At 37.2% G+C, this 22,455-nt stretch overlaps 1 protein-coding gene across 3 annotated transcripts in view; it reads right to left on the minus strand.

The window, feature by feature from the left end:
* usp43b (ubiquitin specific peptidase 43b) overlaps nt 1–22,455 on the minus strand; it is an 87,785-nt gene that overhangs the window by 63,255 nt on the left and 2,075 nt on the right. For 2 of the 3 annotated variants that reach the window (XR_003674688.1, XM_028456027.1), the window contains exon 2: nt 13,411–13,557. Coding sequence is in view for 2 of the 3 variants with exons in the window: in XM_028456027.1 (XP_028311828.1) it covers nt 13,411–13,557 (147 nt within the window). In the remaining variant the exon portion in view is untranslated. Of the gene's footprint in view, nt 1–8,300; nt 8,353–13,410; nt 13,558–22,455 lie in introns of all 3 variants that reach the window. The other variant, XM_028456028.1, reaches the window with a different exon arrangement.

Here is a 22,455-nt window from a genome sequence, read left to right on the forward strand (position 1 = left end):
ACTGTCTGGAGAGCTCTACGCTAGCCGTTCCTTTCTCTGAGAGCGGGGAACCTCATGAACCTCATGACAGGACAGCAGAGCCTCTGAAAGGATTGTCAACCTCAGTGGACGGAACAAAAGTGACTTTAGAAGTCAAGGAGGACACAGTGAAGGAATAAAAAGTGACAGTGACAGAATCTAAAATAAGAGGAAGCCAGGATGTGAAGCTGGTGAATGGAGAGGCTCAAATGGCTCAGTATTCTCTTAAGCAGGGTTGGGGACAATTACATTATTTAATTACAATTACATCTTCAATTATCCATGTTCAATTACAACTCAATTGAAATGATAGTGACCGGAATTTTTCATTACCTCCTGAAAGTCACTTAATTACTAAAGTTCAATTTCAATGAATCACAATTATCGAACCTGAAATAAAACGTAACTTTCCTCTTGTATTATTAGCTTTCTGTTAACACGTCTTAAATCAGCTGTAAAATACACTAAAACATATTTTTTTTATCATGTAATTTGTTTTTCATCTTTTTGCTACCTCGTTAGTCTTCCTAATCAATGAAAAATATTGGTATTAATGTTTTTGGTGTGGGCGTATGAGCTTTTTTTTGTGTTAAAACTGGTAAAATAACCCTCAAGAGAAGTGACAGGTAGTGGGGAATATTGATCTTAAATATATTTTAATAATTACGTATGTGTAAACCTTAGAACTTTAACATGGTTCCCCAAGTTTTTAAAGAACTTTCATGCCAAATACAATTACAGTTCAATTACGATTACAACAGTCATAGATTTTTCAATTACAATTGTGTCATAATTGTAATTAATTATCAACTATGCAATTAGAATTAGAATTAGAATTGACCCCAACCCTGACCATTAGCACACATCAGGTGATAGTAGAGATGGGCGAAAAACAAAAAAATTATCCCAATAATTTTTAATATTTATCACGATAACGATAAAAACTACAATAAATAAAAACAGTAAATGAATAAAACAATTCCCACCTTAAAGTGTAAACAGGTCCCTTACAAACACAAATAATTACAATTAATTTGAATTCATCAACATTAGACACAATAAAAAAGGCTACAATATCTGCTGACTCTCATGGGCTGATATTTTATGGAATATATTTGTGCATGTGAATCACTCTATTAATGTTATTGTATGTAATTCATTTATTTCCTTAGTTAAAATGAAATTATTTACTAAAAAAAAAAAAAAAAGCACATGAAAAGCAAATATAACTCGATTAGCGTTTCTACTGCTGCTGAATTGTTTATTTTATATCTGATAATGAGTTACAATTACATAAACTTATGGTTGATAAATATCTCTCTGATTTTCGATAAGTCAACCGGATCAAGCTGATGATTTAATACTTCAGGATTTTTTTGTGTAATAATCATAATAGTTACATTACTGTCTAATTAGGCCAGCATTGTCTTGTGAACACGTGAAATATAATTGAAAAATATTTTGCTTTTCACAAGTTGGAACGGGTGAACAGTGTCGTTAGCATTTATGCTAGCATTTATTTCACGTGATGTGACAGGTTAGCTTTTATGCTTTTATAAAAGTGTTAAATCTGACCATAAACAGTCTATTCCTTATATGAAGTGGTTAGCGTTAGCTCTTAGCCCAGTCTCTTATGTGTCAGTGGGTTAGCTTAGCAGAGCATAGTTAGCTTCAGTTGAGTTTCCATTTCATAAATGTTGCTGGCAGGTTCATCTCCGTCACTGACCGTGTTGGTGGGAACTTTGGGTGCATGTGGCGGAGGAACGTGGATTGGTTGACTTTGTTGGATGGTTTTCTGGTCTTAACCGCAGCACGGCAGCTTCAGGTGAGCAGTGACCAGCACCACAGTCTGTGTATGTGTGTGTGAGGGGTGGGAGAGACAGCTTCCATGAACAGCGCTCTACTACAGAGAATAAGAAGTTGTTGACAAAATACGTTGGGGCAATTTTGGCCCCTGGAACAAGCTTTTTAGGGGCATTCTTGACTAAATTGTGGGACAAATGGCTCGTTGTCCTCGCTAATTTCTGACATGGGTATTTATCGTTTCTATAGTGAAATGTTTTGTGTCAGTACATTGTCAACAACAACATATCGCACATTCTTAGGTGACAGCATGGTACACAAAGGCAGCACTTTAATCCCTCTGGTGTTTGGGACAGTAATTAAGCTCCTGGTATCACACGTGAGTCAGACTTCAACACAGGTGGTGAACCCAGCAGAGAATTAACCTGACCACCAAAGGCTCTAAGATGAGGTTAGAGTGACGCCTGTGAGGCTACAGTCTAGATCAATGTGAATAAAGATGAAACTAGTCATTAACACGTGAATAACAGGTTTGAGTTTTGATGTAATTGTTGTTTTTCACTTCTCCACGTCTTATCTCAGCAGTGGGTCACTAGTATTATGAATGTCTGAATGGATTTGTATGACAGGATCCACAGACCAGTACCAGTCCCACACCTGGTGGTGGGGGACCATTGATCTGATCGTGGTAACTGCAGTACTCATATAACCTAAACTGTAACAGAAATATGAAAGGACGTTAAATGACTTCCTTTGTAGTTCCATCAGGATTCATTTTGTCTTTTTTGAATAGTACGTTAAGTTGAGGTTTCATTTATTCAGACAAGGTTTTTCAGGAATTTTTTTCTCTCACGACATGTTTCGACAGTAAACTGTCAGTCTTCATCAGAGGAGCTCTGCTAATCGCCTTTGATGGTTGCTTTGAAGTTTCAACTTGACTTCCATGTAATAGTTCCTGCAAGATTTAGATTTGTCTTCTTTTTAAATAGTAAATAGTAAAAACTTTGTCTGAAAAAACATACTGTTCAAAAAGAAGACGACATGAATCTCGCTGGAACTATTACATTGAAGTCAAATAAAGGAAGCATCAAAGGCGATCAGCAGAACTCCTCCGACAAAGACTGGCAGTTGACAGTCGAAACATGTCAGGAGATAAAAAAAAAAAAAAATCCTGGAAAACCTTATCTGAAAAAACAAAACCCCAACTTCAAGTAATGTCCTTTGCAATCTCTCTTGAAGTTTAATGGTTTGCTTTGTTTGTGTTTCACCCTCCTGTTCTTTAGTTAATAAACATTCCACATTGCAGAACAAACAGATAGATTTTCGATAAGTCCATGACGTAGATCTGTTAAGGCGATCTCATTTAAATCCTGTTCTGTGTCTATTACTCTGCTGTGTTATGTTTGTTCTACTTGCTGCAAAAAAAAATTATGTTCCCCTTGGGGGATAATAAAGTTAACCTTGACCATGAAACTTGTGTTTTATGATGTTATCTCAAGTCTCACCATTTTTAAAAATGACTAATATTTTGGCTGCCACATGAGCAGTGCCAGGCAGTGTCATTAAGGAGCCAGACCCAAGGATGCAACAGATACTACATAGTGAATGGATCACCAGTTCTTCACTGTTGAGGTGTGAACACTCGGGGAGAACCTGCAAACTCGGCACAGAAACACCTCTCCCTCTCAAGCCCCAAGGGCGTTAATCGCCAACTCTTCCAACAGGATTGTCAAACGCAGCAGTAAGTGTTGGTTGTGAAACCACCTTCACTGATTTATTCGCTTTGAGAGAAACTGAACAGAACAATTAATCTAATGAAGACAACTCGACCTTCTGAGCTAAAAGAGTCTATTACGACTGTTCCACGGCCGTAACCGATGACTTATGTGACACAGAGGGGGATGATATGATTATTAATGGATACTGCTGGTTATTGTTAACTGGCCATGTTTAACAAACATACCGTATGTGAATTTTCTTGTTACTTTTGACCAGATTTACAGAAATATTTGTGAAACTTGTGATTTTTTTCTTGTAAAAATATGTCAATCTTCAATCCAAATGTTAAATATTAAATATAAATGTTAAATATTAAATCTAAATGTTAAATAATAAATCTAAATGTTACACTTAAACATCTAAATGCTAAAAGTTAGACCTAAATGTAAAAAATCTAATGGTAAAATTTAACATTTTGATTTAGATTTCACATTTATATTTAAATTTAACATTTAGAGTAAACATTTAAATTTAGATTTAATATTTAGATTGAACATTAAGATTTAGATTTAAAATTTAACATTGACATCATATTTTTTTATGAGAAAAGTAAATATCACACATTTCACAAATATTGCTGTAAATCCTGTCAAAAGTAACATTAAAAATTCACATAACATTTTTTAAAACATGGTTTGTTGCTAAATGGTGCAAATAAATTTTTGCATGGGCAACTTTACAATTGGCGCCCCACATTTTTCCATATTCCCAAAAAATGATTTGCAAAACGAATTACTGAAAGCAGAAAGCACTACGTCCATCATCATTATTAATAACGATGTCTCACCGCCCCCCCCTGCAGTACCTTCATGGCCCTACAGAGGGTTGTGGGCCACACTTTTTGAACAACAGTCCATGTTGCAGCACCTTGGTATGACTGGGTACAAACACCTCCATTTGTGCTGATTTCAAACCCTTTTTTTTCACAAGAAATCAAAGCACTTATTTCCTCTCATACCTCTCTGATTGTCACCACTGCTTACCGTCCCCCACTTTATTGTTACGCTGTGGCCCCGAGTGCAGCCTCACCTCTCCGGCTCTGCTCTCTCAGTCTGCACAACAAGTGTCTCTTTCTTCCTGCCACATACAAAGGGCTGCATTCATGAAGCCCAGGGAGAGCAAGAGAGCGAGGGAGAGGGAGAGACTCACACTCGCTCTGTGTTTCCTGAGAGATAAACGACCAACAAACATAAAGAGAATGTGCCACGCATTATTTAAACTGAGTCAATGGCAAAAGGTTAGAACGCTTGCAATTTAGATGGGGATGTTTGTGCAGTGAGTCCACCTCAGTTCTAAAAGTTACAAAACACACAGGCTTTGGCTTTAAAACACGTGGAATGGTGGGGTCACCCTCTTGCTCGCCTGTTCCAAAATGGTTAAACTTGACGGGCTCTTGGATCAGCAGCAGACGAGGACTAAGCTTGTACGCTCCTTGGCTGTGTGAGGGAACGTGCATGGACTGGTAAACTGTCACTGAATATGACCTCGGATGACTTTGTCAGTCAGTCAAGCAGAACCAACAGAACTCAAGCAGAGAGATGAGCAACTCATTCCTGCACCATAGATCAGGGAGCCTATACACCGAGTTAGGGCTGGGCAATATTTTCTCAAAATGGCGAAATACGATATTAATCTCGAGAATTTTAATTCAAATAAAGAAAATAATTCTGGGTTAAATTTGCTAATGCAAAATGCCACACAGGCTAAAATTACATCACGGTGCTTAAAGAATGGTAAATAAAAATAACTTGTGCGTGCATCACAAACATGGGCAACGAGCAGCCCCCGAAAAGTAAATGCACAAAATTACGACAAATTAACAGAGAAATACACAAAAAAACAACACAAATACTTAATAGGACAACAAAATACATAAAAGGAGAAAAAATACACAATGGGACAACAAAAATGTTTAAAAGAACAACAAAAATACACAAAGAAAACCTACAAAAACTTACAGAGAACAACAAAAATACACAAAAAGAGAAAAGAAATGCATAATGGGACAACGACAAAAATACATAAAAGAATAAGAATAAACAAAAGGGAAACAAAAGACATGAAAGGAGAAAAAAATACACAATGGGACAAAAAAAAAAAATAATCCAAGAACAGCATACATACCAAAAAATACACAATAGGACTGAGACATTTATTAACAAACAGTTGCACAATATATTTCACTTTAGTCTTTTTCTCCTTTAAGGGACAGCACGTGTGAGTGAGTTCTTTAATGTGGCTTGTTTAGGTCAAGGTCTGAGTTACGGTAGGACGCACCCAGTGATCATCTAACTGTGCTTTTCATGCTGTTCTGAGAAGTAGTGAAAGCAGCGACTGAGAATGAGTATGAGTATTTTAATACAAAATAAGCTATGGAAAATTAATAAATAAATAATACATATATATATAGATATAGATATAGGCAATATTGTCATTTTCTATATCGCCAAAATAAAAAATTCTACATCCTGGACATGTCCAGGTAAATCCGACCAAATCTGAAAAAGTCTGGGTTTCACTGAAGATGTTTAGACGAGACACGCAGCAGGGAGGAGAGAGACTAAAGTCCAAAATTGATTGAAAGTGAGCAAATCATGTTAGATTCAATGCAAACAATTTTGCAAGAAGAACCACCTGTATGATAAATGCTTCATGGAGCTTCAGATGTTTGAAAATGAAGGAGCTACTGGGAAAAACTTAGAATATAGGAAATTCGTAAAAAGTTCAATTTCTGGATGAATTAATGTGTTTCTGCTTTTCTGTAGCTATGGTCTTCACGTGTGGACAAAAAAAGATTGAGAACCAATGATCTACTATATTGTATTTTTCCGTTACAAGGTAGATTCAAGAAAACGTCGAGTACTGAAGTATGAAGAGGTCAAACCCAAGTGTCCTCTTTTTCTTAAAATCAAAATATGGTCACCCTACGATAGATCATCCTGAAGGTTTTAAAGTTGAGAAACATAATTCTGCCCTTCTCCTGTCCTCATAGTGAGGCCCTCTCTGCCCTTCACAGATGCTCCTCTGTGGGAGGGAGAGTGATATCAGACTGCATACCGCAGCGTTACTGTACATTCCTGCAGAGGTACAGGACGTATGAGCTTAGAGCAGGAGATAAGGCACGGACCAGACCAAAAAATCCCAAGGATGCAGAGTGGTTGGCATTATGTTCCTCTTATTGGTCATTCAAATTCTCCATCTGACCGCCTGTTTCCTCACAGATAAAAATGAAATCAATAATGACCTCGATATCTGCAAAAAGCCCACCCAGGCCTGGACCAACATAAGAGACGACTGTCCAAAGATATTTTCTGCTCTGGACAAATGCCATTGAGCTGCTCTGCCTTCCTGTTAATGCTGAGATATCTATACACACGCAGTGTGTTATATTAAAGCCCCATATCCCTCTGAAATAATCCCTTAATAACCAGACCAAAGACTGACTAATAATGAGGAGATTCTGCAGTGGGTGTTTGTATGATTACCATTACACTTACCGTCTTGTGTTGCACCATATTTAAACAAATATATTTGATAATTTGTCACATTGTTGGATGGTGAAACCCAACTACAGCCACTAATATGGTGTCAAGAGTTTCTTTTTTTTTTGTTACTTTTGATAGCACAGGCTGAAGTTTGAGAATGTGCCATTCAGCTTTAGGGTCAACATAATTGTAATTGCATAATTGATAATTAATTACACTTATGGCATAGTTATAATTTTAATTTTAGTTTTAAAAATCTGTTGCTGTCATAATTGTAATTAAACCGTGACTGAGTTCAGATAATTGACTTTGTAAATGTGATTGCCATGAATATTCTATAAAAATTGTCAATTATAATTCAACGCAAAACTGGGCAATCATGTTACAGTTCTGTGTACAGTTCTACACATATGTAGTGAACAGTTGTTACAATGTTTCACACGAAGCTTTCCCACATTTTATCATTTTGAAAAATATTAAAACATATTTTCATTGATTAGTAAGCCTATTCCCAAGAGAATGGAAATAAATTAGATGATAGATATTTGTTTTTAGTGTATTTTACAGCTGATTTAGCATAAACATAAGAGATGCTAACAGAAAGGTAACATAACAGGAAGGTTAACTTTGATTAGGTTATTTATTTCAGGCTTAGTAATTGTAATCAGTTGTAATTGACTATCTGAGGATAAAAAATAATCAGAAATTAATTGTAATTGTAAAAAATGCTGATAAGTGTAATCAACTAATCGTAATTTAATTGTAAGTGAACATGGCTAATTGAAAATGTAATTGTAAGCGAAAAATGTAATTGATCCCATCCCTGGTGCCATTTTGCATCCTTTAGCGCTCACATTATTTCTTATCTTAACCCCAATAACCCAAAGGTGTGATGATTGCAACCTGTGGTTTTACAGCATTGTAAAATGTTTCAGTGCATTACTAAATACATAACTGAAACATGAAGACACAGCACTGGATTTAACACCCAAGGGAATAAAATAAACCTCTGCCACCTTCAATCAAACGTTCCGGAATGCTAAAATGATCTTGACTCTCATTTTTAATTCAAAGCTTTATGTTTTTCACTTGGTGGTAACAAGTGGTGGAGACATTTTGCCTGAGGGTGCCGCCATCTCATGACAGACCTTATCAGCAACTCCATTTCAAACCCAACATCATGTTCTCAAGTGCACTCAAAGACATGATACAGACCTTCCCTGCCATTTGTCCTCCACTGAGCTCCAGTTTCACCCTCACTATCAACCTGGAAGGGTATACAGAGGGAGCAGAAAGCATATCATCGGTTTTAACCCTCCTGTGTCTAAAACCAAGGTCTTTAGTGGTCCACCATTACAAAGCCAAAGGACATTATTGTATATGGCAATTGAAAATTGGCAAACCCGTAGGAGTTCTTAAGGTTATTTTTCTTCCGCAACTCCTTTGTCATGGAAATCCTTCTAGGCTATTAATGCAGCATAATGACACATATACAGTTTATCTTAAGTGGAGTATTTTATTTCATTGGACCGAAGCTGTATGACCTACCAGTCAAAAGATCGGTAGGGATCAAAGAAAAAAAAAAAAAAAAAATATATATATCCCACTTACAAAGATGAGAGAGGCCTGTAATTTTCATCATAGGTACCTCAACTATATATGAGTGACAAAATGAGAAAAAAAATCCCTAGAAAATCACGTTGTAGGATTTTTAATGAATTAATTGGTAAATCCCTCACTAAAAAAAGTATTTGGTCACCTAAGTAGGGAGAACTTGCACAATTGGTGGCTGACTAAATACTTTTTCAATGTGTGACCTTGAGCAAAGGTCAAGGTCATATTTAAGGTCAAGAACTACTCAGAAGAGTGAACAAAGTGAGACCGTGACGCTCTCAGGACAACGAAGCTCAGCCAAAACAAAAAAAATTAATTAATTCATACTTTTTTCCTTATAACTTGGCCATTGGTACCATTGAACAACATTTTCTTTCAATGTGTGACCTTGACTTTTGCTCACGGTCATATTTAAGGTCAAGGTTAGTCTTCTGTTTTTTCAGGTTTATTACTTTTAATTTAATTAGTAAAAAAACTAAAAACTTGTCAACAAATCCAGATACAGGTTGTCATTTTTGCCACGTATTCGACTTGCCTAGTTTCTCTATATATCCTACTCTAGAAAATAGACTTCTTTTATCTACTCATTCATGATGGATTTAACTAGGCTTCAGATAAGCTCGTCTAGTTTTTCCAGCTCAAAATAAGCAAGTTTAGAAGCTCAATGGATTGTTGAAGGATTTTCTCTTTGTATGAGGCACATCACAATACCAACTTTTGTACAAAAATCTCATTCCTTTCAAACTAGAGCATTAAAAGGGTCAATATTAGTGGCCATTTGTATCTTTGGAGTTCAAACTTCCAAGGAAAAACAATATGGGCAGGTGTGTTTATTAATAATTAATAGGCAAGTGTTTGATTTTAGTTCTTGGTAACATTTTACTTGAAGTTTTATACATAAGGCTGACGTTGCGCTATCATTATCTGTCATTAGCATGAATAAGGTGTCATAATGGCTGTCATTAAGTGTCGTTTGCTAAATTTTGACACCTTTGGAGCTATGTTGGCATTATTTGGGTTAGGTGGAAGGATCTAGTGGAGTGAGGTAGGGTTAGGGACCAAAACTCATATCTCGATATTATTTGTCAAAATGGCAATATACAATATAAATCTCAATAATTTTAATTCAAATGAAGCCTGACCAAAAAGATTATACATTTATGTTTTCAAAAAAAGTGGCAAAATGTGGGTCCCAGGATGAGACCAGTTGAGAACCCCTGTTCTAGACAACTTGCACAGTTCCCACTGCCTCAAATAATGTCTATATACTTTTTTTTCTCACATAATTATGATTATGTTGTGCCATGTGTGCGTCTTAGGTACCTAAAGAATGGTACTTTTCTCACTTTGTTGTATACAGTGCAATGACAAATATATTCTATTTTACCCTACTATTGGACTTTTTTGGGCTACATTTTCTGCTGTTAAAATAGCACCATGTACTTAGACTGAGGGACACTTTGAATTTGAAAATGTACATCCATTGGAAGTTTCAGCAGTAGGCAGGCAGCATTCCAAATTAATTAATGTAAAGTTGTGGGAATGTGAGAGTTGTAGAAGTCAATACCATCCAATCCAACATGGCTAAAAACTACAGAATAGGGCTGGGTGATATATCAAAATTCAAGATATATCGAGTTTTCTATTTTGTATATTATATTGAACTACAATATAAAATTACAAGATTGCCTATATTGATATGGATACGTTTTATAGCTTATTCTGTTTTAAAATACTGGTTTTAGGAGCATGAAAAGCAGAGTTAGCCACACCACAGAACTCACTCACACGTGCTGTCCCTCATAGGAGGAAAAGCCAAAGGAGAGCTCTGAACAGGGTGGTTTGCTCTGCAAAAAGGACTGAGCTGTGAGCTGCCTCTTAAATCGAGCTCTGAAAATCATCAATGACTCTTCTGGTACTGGCCACCCTGGTAAAGCCATGTTCCTTTCCTCCGGGAGAAGATATGGTTCGTTGAGAAGCAGGACATCTCGCCACATTAACAGCTTCTTCCCACAAGCCGTTATTAGGCTGAACAAAGCACTTTGAAGCCTGTTCTTGCACTTTTATTGTTGCATTGCTTTATTGTTGTATTGTTTTTAGTAGGATATGTGTGTGTTTTTATCGCCTCGCTTCATAGCATCAAATGTTTCCCATTGAACTTTTACTGTGTTAATTTATTTGGTTTATTTTGATGTTTGTTGTTGCTGTCTCTGGTGCATACTGGTGTATATTTGCACAAACATTCCAATGTGTTATGTTTTTTTTCAAGCACTTGTGCTTGTAGTTTTCTTTTCACAGTGTATTAGACATAGGACTAACTGCAGATTGTCACGCTGGACATGGTGGAAATAAAGATGTTCTGCAGGACAAATCCATGATTCATTTGAAGAGAAACAGTGTTGCTATGAAACCACTTTGAAGTGGTACTTAACTGCAAGAATGTTTGTTCTGTGTTATTTCACCTTCAGAACATAAAATGTTCTCATGATCAAATGGGAAGGATGCTATCAAAGGCCATTCATGATGCAACAGGTGAAGTTCCAGTTCCTATACATTATTTCTGGGAAAAAAAAACTAAAAAAGATCGCCCCTGGTGGTTACCATGGTAACACAATGTAAAGGAAGTTGTCTCGTAATAATCTGGCCTCTCATAAGTAATCAACAGTGTTTACAATAGACATCGCAACATAAGTAGATTATGCATTATCACTTAACTTAACAAAAAATGAAATATATGATTTTTTAAGCCAAAAATGAGGAATTTGAAGAAAATAAAACTTGAAATAAATGGAGATAAAATTGAGCGTGCCTTTGATGCCAAAAAAATTATCTTGGAGGCAACACATAAATTACATAGAGACAAAAATCTCAAAAACACTTGGTGTGTTATATAAAACAAAAGATGTACTTTATTAAAAATCCTAGTACTTTGATACTCCCTTCATGACGTACTGTGTAGAACTCTGGGGAACAACTTTTAAGACCATTTCTAAATATATTGTTTCATTGCAAAAAAAAGTCAGCATATGATTGATAAACAAAGCAGGATATTATGACTGGGGTGTTACGATCCGATATTGATATCGGATATGGGTCCGATATCAGCCAGAAAACGAATGTCGGATTTTATCGGACTGTATTTTAAATCTCAGATATAAGCACTCCGAAAAGTTTTTGTTGTTCTCTGTTTGAGTAACATCACTTGATCAAGCCTTTTCTAATATTCCACACTACACAATAAGTATTTAAAGTATGTATGATTTGAATCGGATTGATATCAGTATCGGCCAATACTCAGAGCTGCAATTTCGGCATCGCATCGGAAGTCAAAAAGTTGTATCGGGACATCCCTAATTATGACCACACACATCCATTATTTGTTAAATATTGTTTATTATAAAATAACAAAAATAATGTTCAAAGCAAAAATAAATGCTCTTCCAGAAGGCGTTCAAAAATAGTTCTATCTACAGACCAGCAAATACAGCCGAAGAGATGAATTTATGTTTATTTTACCAAAAGCAAGATTAAAAGTAAAACGACTATTGCGTTCTGTTCGAGGGGTTAAAGGTGCAGTCTGCAACTCTTATAAAGTAACTCTTATATTTGCTAAAGTTGTCATTATGTAAGGACAGCCTTACATGAAACTTGTAGTTTATGTGAAAAAACCAGACTCATTGAGTCCCGCCCCCTGCTGCTCCTGCAGCCTTTGGCAGATTGCCAGAATGCACCCCGACCGAGCAAAAAGAACCAATCAGAGCCAGGATTGTGTTTGATGGGCTGTCTGACAGCTGTTGCTCACAGGCCCCGCCCCCTTTCCAAGGCTGAAGCGCCGTCTTTTTTACAGTGTATGGTCTGAAGGAGTAGAAGATGGAATTAGTGACTTTTCTGCTTGAAACATAATTACTGCTGCTTGATTTACATTATATTTGATTTGTAATTGTTACACTAGAACTCTGTAGTGCATGTGTTGTTCATGTGCGCGCAGCAGCCTCCATGTGAGCTGCTGTAAGTGACACTGTGTTGTTGCTGCTTCTCCTGAGGTGTGTGCACATTGAGAGAGAGAAGTCCTGCAGTAACATGCTTTTAACAGAGCATGTTATATTACTGTGATGTTGCTGTCGGATTAACGCTAGCTTGTTAGCTCCTCTGAGGGAGGGACATTGGAAAGTTTGGAGACAGGGCAAGAGAGCAGCGGGGAGGGAGGGATCTGAGAGTTGCGGACTGCACCTTTAAATTGTGGAATAATGTTGATGAAGAAATAAAAATGAATGACACTTTAATTTCAAAAAGAAAATGTCACAATATATTTGAGTTATGTGAAGCAGTCGAAATATGTTTGTGTTCTTTGTTAGATGTTGTATATAAAATAAAGTATATATATATATATATATAATGTATGATTGTTTTGCATTATTTGAAAAAGCCGACTCAAATGTACTTGTTGAATGCTTGTATTTCTTTTGTGTGTATTATCTGCCTGTTTCAGTCTTGTTATATATTTAAAAATTGTAATTAATATGTGGATATTCTTTTGTTTGACTGAATTATATGTTCAATTATGTACTTACTCAAAAATGTGTCTCGTGCATTATTCATACAACAACTAAGCATTCATTATGGCTGTGAAGGCACAAAACAAAGAAAAGGAAATACCTAAAAATAGAACGTGACTCTGATAACAAAGTTAAAAAGAGGCAGATTTCATTACCTTTCCAGAAGCTTCAGGCTTGTTGTTGTTATTGTGAGAGGCCAGAACAATATCTTCGTGGACACGATCCAGAAGCCACAGGAGGAATTCCAGGGCATCGTGCTGGGAATTACCCCGAAATTGTGATCCATACTTGGATACAACAGTCTAAAAAATAACAAAAAGCAGGCATTAAATAACATGAAATCATTGTGTATCGTGACGTCATCTGAGGACTCTGACATCGTTGAAACCAAAACAAATTGAACTCTCTGCAATGTGATCTTACTCCGGCCTTAAAACTCACGTCAGAATAAATTCCATTCGAAACACGCTAAATTAAACCATTAAATCCATCGGATATGTTGTGACGCAAGCACACAGCGGGAAGCAAACTAAGACGTTTTCCTTAAATCTTAAGAGAGCAACGCTGGATTAGGCCACATTTTGAATTCAAAATGCATTAGAAATGATGTAAAAATAGGACCATGCGTGATTAAACGGATAAACATTTGGAGGAAATAACAAATCTGTGATTAAACTAAACCAAACATCACCAGTATATTTGATGTTTCTGCTTTAGTTCACTGCAGTGGTGTTAAATACAATATAACTGTACATAAATGTCTGGTAAAATCAAACATGCAAACTGTCATTGTCTAAGAATGTACTGTTAATAAAGGTGTTGTTCTCTAAAGTCGTTTTCTAATGACAGAGATCAGAAGTAGGTTTCACTCCACGTGCTGCATAATGTCACTATAGAGTGAACGGCATCAAACCTAATTAGGCAAAAAGAATTAGCCTCATGAACTGCAGCTGGCAGACGGATAAGATTAAAGCAGTGGAAACGGCTGACGGTAATCACTAATATTGAATATCCCTCTCATTGCCATTACACCTCTGTGTGGCGTGATTAAGCTGGAGGATTAATAGAAGAGCGAGCTGTGGGTGGAGTCAAGACCACAAATCTAACAAAGTAGGTTTTGAAATGTACCTGAGGGGAAACACAGGACTGATTTTCTTTGCTGCACAACAAACCAAGACCAAAAATCCCAAATTTTGACCAAATTGTTCAACTAAATGTTTGCAAAAAATATAAATAAAATCCGTGTATGTCTTTAAAAGCCACGGACAAGTCCAGAATTAATATATGTCAGATGAATGAGGCCTAAAGTAAGTGTTCAGAGGTGTTTCTGACTAGAAATAAGATGGACTTACATATGTTTTAGACCTGTCCTAGGCTGACCAAATTCTGGTCTAACATAATCGAAACCCTCAGTCAAATTTTCGCGACCCCTGTCCCCCCTGATTCACTGACTGCTCTTTTTAGCCTGTCACGGACTTAAGACTTGTCCTCTGCAGCAAAACATCTTGTCTCCTGGCCAGACGTGCCATTCTTCTTAAATGGAAGCAAACCTCCCCTCCATCACGCAATAGATGGGTCCAGTAGGTCTTAGCCTGTGTTCGTCTTGAGAAGCTGCACAATATGTGCCACTTTTGGATTTTTCTCCTATAAAGAGACAGCACGTGTGAGTGAGTTCTGTAGTGTGGCTTGTTTAGGGGTAGGTTTAGCTTAGGATGCACTCAGAAATCTATCTAACTGTGCTTTTAATGCTGTTCTGAGAAGTGGTGAAATCACCGAAGTGTTTTGATATAAAATAAGCTATAAAAAAATAAGTATAGGCAATATTGTAATTTTCTATATTGTCAAAATTAAAAACTTGATAAATCGCCCAGCCATAGTTAATACAAATAGGAGTTTTAGTGTGATACTGCATCTAATTAGATCTATTTAAAGCACCATTTAAACTGTAGCCCACACGATTTATATATGCAAACACATTTTTACCTTGTTAAATTAGTTTGCCTTCAGTCTAATTTGGATGTAAATGTATAACGTAAGGCTGAACACCTAAAGAATGTTTCATATTCAACCGACGGTTTGTGAATAAGGTTGATTTTCATCTGCAGCTTTTTGAGAATCAACGTTAAAATATTTGGGCTCCTTCGAAAGACACACGTTGACTTAAACTCTGAACCATGACCTAAATTAAAGCCATTGACTATCTAGTCGTTACCACACGGAAAAAACAGTCATTGCCATCATCCCCACTGAAGGTAGAAATTGTCTTAAATACAGGTGAGGGTTAAAAAGTCAACGGTTTCCTGATTATTGCTTGAGGTTTATCATAAAAACAAAGTCAAGATAAAATATACTAATATCAGTTTATGTGGTATGGCCGCTTGCCTCAACAAACAAAAACTCTGTAAAAATAACAAGAAAAACAAACATTTCACAGTGGTTTTCCAGGAAATGTTTATCTCCGACATGTTTCGACTGTCAGGAGATAAAAATTTCCTGAAAAACCTTGTCTGAATAAATAAAACCGCAACTTAACATACTATTCAATAGGGGTGTGTATTGCCTGGCATCTGGCGATACGATTCGTATCCCGATAAGATACAATATATCCCGATATTAAAGTATGAGGCGGTTATTGTGATTTTTTTTTAATATATGACTTAAGAAACAAATAATCTGTAAATGCGTACACCTTTATGAGAACATTATGTATGAAATATATTTTATTGGCATATTTTACACTCAAAACATTGGCTTTAACATGCCATGTGCCAACAAGTTCAAATAAAACAAAACACACAATCTGCCTGTGGCTTTTAAACCAACTTTGACTTTAGTGCAACTTAACTGAGGTATACGCCTAGAACAACAAATAAAATGCAGAAAGTTAGTACTTTCTTTTTAGATTTTATTGAGAAAAAAAACACAAGCTGGTTAACATGCCCAGGTTTCAGCACTTCTTTGTGCAGTTTCAATGTCTCCTGCAGTGGAAAAGGTTTTCCTGGTTAAATAAACGTTAAAAAAAAATAAAAAATTATATATCGCCGAATGAATTTTTTTCAACACCCCCACTATTCAACAAGAAGACAAAATCAATTTTGCTGAAACTATTACATGAAAGTGAAACGTCAAAGGAACCATCAAAGGCGATCAGCAGAACTATTGTGACGAAGACTGGCAGTCAAAACATGTCAGGAGATACAAAAATTTCCTGAAAAACCTTGTCTGAATAAACAGAACCTCAACTTAACATACCATTCAAAAAGAAGACAAAATTAATCTTGCTGGAACTATGTTCTGAGGTGTGTGGAACCTACAGTGGTTAAAACGGTGTGAGCACACAAACAAAGTCTAGAGCGGATCAGGCTAGCAAATTCTAGAGCAAATGTTTTGGCCCCGACTCGGAGCCACCAAAAGCATGATCATTTGTTTATTCTCCATTATTGAATGTCTCACGGTTAGAAATCTCACGTTGATGGTGATTTTAACACATTCTAATAATAAAACTCTCTTCTTGAGAGAAATCGGAGCTTATCCAAACTGCAGACAGAAAGACATTCCTAAAGCTGTCCAGCCTACGCGAACTCCCCAACACCTTTCTCTCACAGGCTTCCCATGTTATGGGAACCAGTAAATTACATGTTGAGTAACTGTTTGAGTTTCAGCCTTCGTCCCTGTCCAGGCCCCTCAGCACAAACACACCACACTGGAGAGGAGGGAGGGTGGGGGTGGGGGATCAGAGAGAACACGGGAGCCTTCCAGATCAAAGGATCACATCTGCTCCCAGGTTGCAGAAAGTCAACTCTTCAACTGCACAGTTATGAACATTAAGCACAAGAGTAGAAACTCAGGACAGGACATAGTGGCGATGTTATACAACACGCTACACACTACACACTTTCAGTTCAGCTTTAGTGGAACGTAAGCGAGAAAGAACTGCCTCCCACCTTCCACCTGCATTGTGCTTTAAGCCTGTTGGTGCTAGAACGTGGCAGGCAGCCAGAGAGCCAGCTGGACTTTGTTTTTCAGCAGCATTAATCTTTACTGGTTAACTTAAAAATGAAACAACAATGATTCTACATGTGGTGGCCATTGGTATTCAGAGACAATAAAATATGTATTCAAAATAAGCAGCCCTTACGAAAAGAAAGACAATTTCCCACACCAGCTTCCAATCAAAATTCTAAGGAAATGATGGCAGATACTACAGCCTGTGTGGATTTAATCTGCCTGCTTTAGCCGAACCTCTCTGATGCCCTTCTGACAAACTCTCCAGCATTCATAGCCATGCTAAGACTGATAATCAAGTTAAAAAAAAAACAAGAGCTTGATAGAGATACTTAAACAAAGACCAGTTTGGGATGAATTGCAACTGAGTGCTTTGACACTTTGTCTGGGAGCTAATGGAGCCTCTTAGAGATAACCCTTAGATGCATCAGATCATTTTATAATGCCTCCCTGCTGGCAACGGCGGTATTACTCAACAGGCAATTTCAGGAGACTTAACTACATGAACTCTGGACCTGCTGTGGTCGCACAATCACAGCAATGTGTGTGTACACCTACACAGGAAGTGTCTATTCATGCACAAGAGGCAGGAGGGTTGATTGTCTGATTTTCATTCCTGGAAAGATGTTTACACTCTCCCCTACCGTCTCTGATTGTTATACTATAAAGTGGCAGCATAGACGTCTCATGGGAAAAGATGAGAATCAAAGGGTTTAACTGGAGAGATTTTGGCAGTATAAACTTTAGCTATGAGAGAGTCAACAACAGATGGGACAGGCAAGGAGAAATCTGTTACACTATTGTGAAAATGGATTTTCTGCAGCACTAACGATATGTATCCTGGTAAAACTGACAGGACTAAGAACCTCTTTATCTACTATCTCCATTTTATGCTCCTTACCCAAACACAAACCTGTAGACCAATGTTGGAATATAGCCTTGTTACCCTCTTCTTTAGTCTGCCTAACCGTAGATATTGATCTTGCTAATTTATTAGAAAGCTATCAGAGAGGTAGTTTAGGCACTGTTTACATGACAACGTTTTGCTTCTGTTTCCAAAAAGTTCCGCATTCGCACTGCAACGTTTTATAAGCAAACACAAGTAAGAGCGTTTGTGTGCATCACTCTTTGGATTTAAACTGAATTTCTCCAACAGTGTTGATTTACATCACCATCACTTGGATCAGAGGAGACGGATTTCACGCCTGCACCAGATTCTGACGACAATCAGTGTTTCACTACTTCTGAGAGCTATTTGATCGAACCTGGAGCTAGGCTTCATTTCTATCTTTTTAACACGGACTTTGGTTGGACTCTGCGTGGTGAATGTGATGTGTTCCAATAAGCGCGAAATGACACACAAATGTTTGCCGAGGAGATGAATGGAGGCCGTCATCTGGTACATGAATAAATTATGTTAAAAAATGCATAAGGGACTCATTCTTGACTCATCATGTTGCTGTGTGTGTCACATGTAGAGAGCAGCTCTCCGAGCTGTGTGTGCTGCAGCTGTAAACCGGTACGTAGTGTCTGTAGCATCACATTAAGCTTCTTTTCATGTTTACAGTATTAAACAGAACGAGTGGCTATTAAATAAAGCTGAGTTATTAAATAAACTTGCATACATGTGTGCACCGTGCATGGATGTGAATAGCATCAGGCAGCAATGGGGTCAGGATTAATTATTATTCTTTATTTTTTATTTTGTCTGCACATGCTGTCGAAGGTCAACACTACAAGAATTGCAATCTTTTTTAGACAGCAATGCATGTTTTGTTATTGCAATTAAATAAATGAATTTATTTCATTGCATAATTGTGACCATCATCAGCACTCCCTAAGGAAGCATAAGAAAAACTTTATTATAGGAAGAATATAAAAAGAGAGGGCAGTGTTACACCTACGTGAGGGGGAAGGGAACAGGGAAGAGGGAGTCAGGGTAGGAAATGGAAGGGGTGGGGAAGAGTTGACTGTTTTGAAGTGAGAGTGAGATGTGACGTTATAGTTGTGTATAACGGGATCTATTTTCCCATGCGCGCTATTCTCCCCCTGTACTTAAGTCAGTCACTGCACGCCTCCATCCCAGTTACGCACTCTAGGTGGAGCAGCCCTGAAATGTGCGATACAGAGGGAAGAAGTGAGTGGTTATACCAAAAACAGCTACAATATTTGGGATCAACTAGGGATGTAACGATTAATCGCAAGGCGGTTAAAAATCGATTCATAGGTATCACGATTGACATCGATACTTTGAAAATTGAATCGCAGTACTTCTTTTAAACAGCAGAGGGCGCTATCTATTTATCTTTTCTCTTGTCCAGCAGTGTACCGGCGGGCGGAATCTGCTACTATTTTCTTTCTGGCCGCCTTCTACTCTTACATGTTAATGTTACATGTTAATAAATGATTCCTTACCCCTTTACCACCGAAAGAATATTTGTAATATTACGTGAATATCTGTAAAAGTCACGTTTTTCTATTAGCTCTGTCTGCTAGCGCATAGCATCTCTTCTTCACTGCTAGATTAGCTGCATGCCAACCGACCACTGGGTTACCAGCGCCCTCTGCTGGTCCAAACAAATATCTGACGTAAATCAGTGCAATGATGTTTTTTTTTTTTTAAAGTTCAATTGTTAAGGCACAAAATACATTTTCAGTTGCACTTTTAAAAAGAAAAAGAACTATTATGCAGTTTTGCATTGTTTACTATAGAACCACAATTTAAATTAATAAGCTTCTTCTTCATTTGTATTATTCCTTTATTTATTTCATTCAAGATTTATTTTCAGTTAAATTGCATTGTTTTGAATAGAAATAAATGTAGATAAAATTGAGCGTGTCTTTGAAACCAAGTTCTTGTAAGTCATAATTGACTGTAAAATATCTTGGAGCCAACACATAAATTATATAAAGACAAAAATCTCAAAACATTGATACTGCCATATATGACGTACTGTGTAGAACTCTGGGGAACCACTTTTAAAACCATAGTAAATGATATTGTTTTATTGCAAATACAGCCTAAGGGATCAACTTATGTTTATTTTACCAACAGCAAGATTAGAAGTTAAACAAAGATGTCTGTCTGTTATTGAGGTTAATTTGTGGAATAATGTTGATAAAGACATAAAAATGAGTGAAGCACCATTTAATTTCAAAAAGAAAATGTCACAATATATTTTCGAGAGTTACTGTATGTGAAGCAGTAGAAATATAATGTGTTCTTTGTTAAATGTTGTATGTAAAAGAACGTACTGTGTGTATATATATTGCATTATTTGAAAAAAGGCAACTCAAATGTAACTTGTTGAATGCTTGCATTTCTTTGCGTGTATTATTGAAAAAGGTAACTTGAATGTTATAATATATGTTGAGCATATACGCATTTTTGCTTCTGCCTGTCTTATATTTTTGAAACAAACAAATGAACTGAAACTGAAAGAGGATTTTGGAGAAAATATCAGCGTGATACATTTCATATGATGTTTTCCAATTATTTTCCTCAATTACAGCAGCTCATAAAATACACTTTTATGAGGAACAGCAGACTGTTACATGCCTTTATTTTCAATTGTCAGCCTCAGAGTCTCTTTAGTGCTCGGGTTTTCATCAAGCAAGGAAAGACTTTTAGCAGAATGTGCCTCTTTTCTATACCTTGCCTTACATCCCAGCTGTAGTCACCTGCTGTGAGTGGCACGATTAGAGAGTGGCCCAGTTCAGGCACTTTTAAATAACCACAAACGCACATAACGTGTGTGAGTTGGCTATGTGCTGACCTCATGTCCTCAGGCTGCGATGAAAAACGAGGGAACCTCATTATCACCTAGCAGGGGAATGCTGAAGTCACAGAGTACTGAACCTCATGTCCGTTATTAGCCATGGTGAATGGATGCTCCACTGTTATATGACATGATGTAAGGCTTGTAACACTCCAGAAGAGGAGGGATTAAGGTACACAGTGTGACCGACATGATTGTGTTTCACTCGTACCAAGAAGCTATTAATGCATGAGCAAATGTTGGGATACTATTAACTATTTTTCCAGACATTTTTAAAAAAGTCCAATCACCTGATGGTGAAAATTAACAAGACAGAAAGATAGAGGGATAGGAGTGTTTGGACCAGCTGTTTACAGTCCAGTGGTTCTCAAACTTTTTTGGCTCAAGTACCCCGTTTCTCTCACTTTTGAATCCAAGTACCCCCTTATGTCCAACTACTACATTTAGCTCAGAATTCTGTGGAATGAAACAGTATTTAGCCCCATGAATAGATTTATTTCTATAGTTTTTATCATTTATATATGTTATCTCCCTTCTGATGTGGGACCAAGACTGACCTTTCAATTTTCAGTTCATGTTCTAATCAAGATCAATTTCTATCCTCGTTTTGTGGCATTTTGTTGTTATTTGTCTCTTCTTTTTACTGTATATTTTTCTCTTATTGTGTGTGTTTATGTTGTCATTTGGTTGTTTCTTATGTCGTTCTGTATGTTTCTCTGTTATTTTGATGTATTTTGCTCTCATTTAGTGTGTTGCTGGTAATGATACGTATTTTTCTCTTATGCTGGGTTTACACCGGGTGCGTCACGAAATATTTGTGCTTCCAGATTACATACAAAGTCTATAGATAGACGCGGCCCAGAGGCTAAATCTTTCCTGTGTTGCGGTGCGGTCCGATCGGCTCGTCAAGAGGGATGGCCGTGCGAGCCGATTTATTGAAAATATTGAACTCCTGCGACTGTTTCGCATGACGAAAGCCAATCAGAGTCTTTGTTGACAATGGTGTCAGGCCGTTAACACGGACACGGGTCTGTTCACTCATTCAACCATGGAGTAGAAGCTGTGTGTGACCACCTGGAGCTGTATGACACGGCCTTTATAACCGGGGCCGGACTAGGAAGGATTTGGCGTGGAGCAGAATCAGTGAGGAGGTGGTCGTAGCAGGTAAAAGTTCTCTCTGTAATTTTTAGCTTTGAAAGTCAACACTGAGCTAGGATAGCATTAGCCGCTAATCACACCGGCTTTTTTCACTGGTGGTTTATGTTTATGAGAGGAGAAAAAGGAGCGCAGCCTATGAAGCAAATGGGGACATTTTTTGATCCAGCGAAACGTTTCATCCGATGCCGCAGAAAACGCATTCGATGTTTTTTGTCATTTTGTGTATTTTGTTGTTTGTTCTTTTGATTATTCAGTATA

Source organism: Gouania willdenowi, chromosome 8 (genome assembly GCF_900634775.1).
Source record: "Gouania willdenowi chromosome 8, fGouWil2.1, whole genome shotgun sequence".
In the NCBI taxonomy this organism is placed as follows: Eukaryota; Metazoa; Chordata; class Actinopteri; order Blenniiformes; family Gobiesocidae; genus Gouania; species Gouania willdenowi.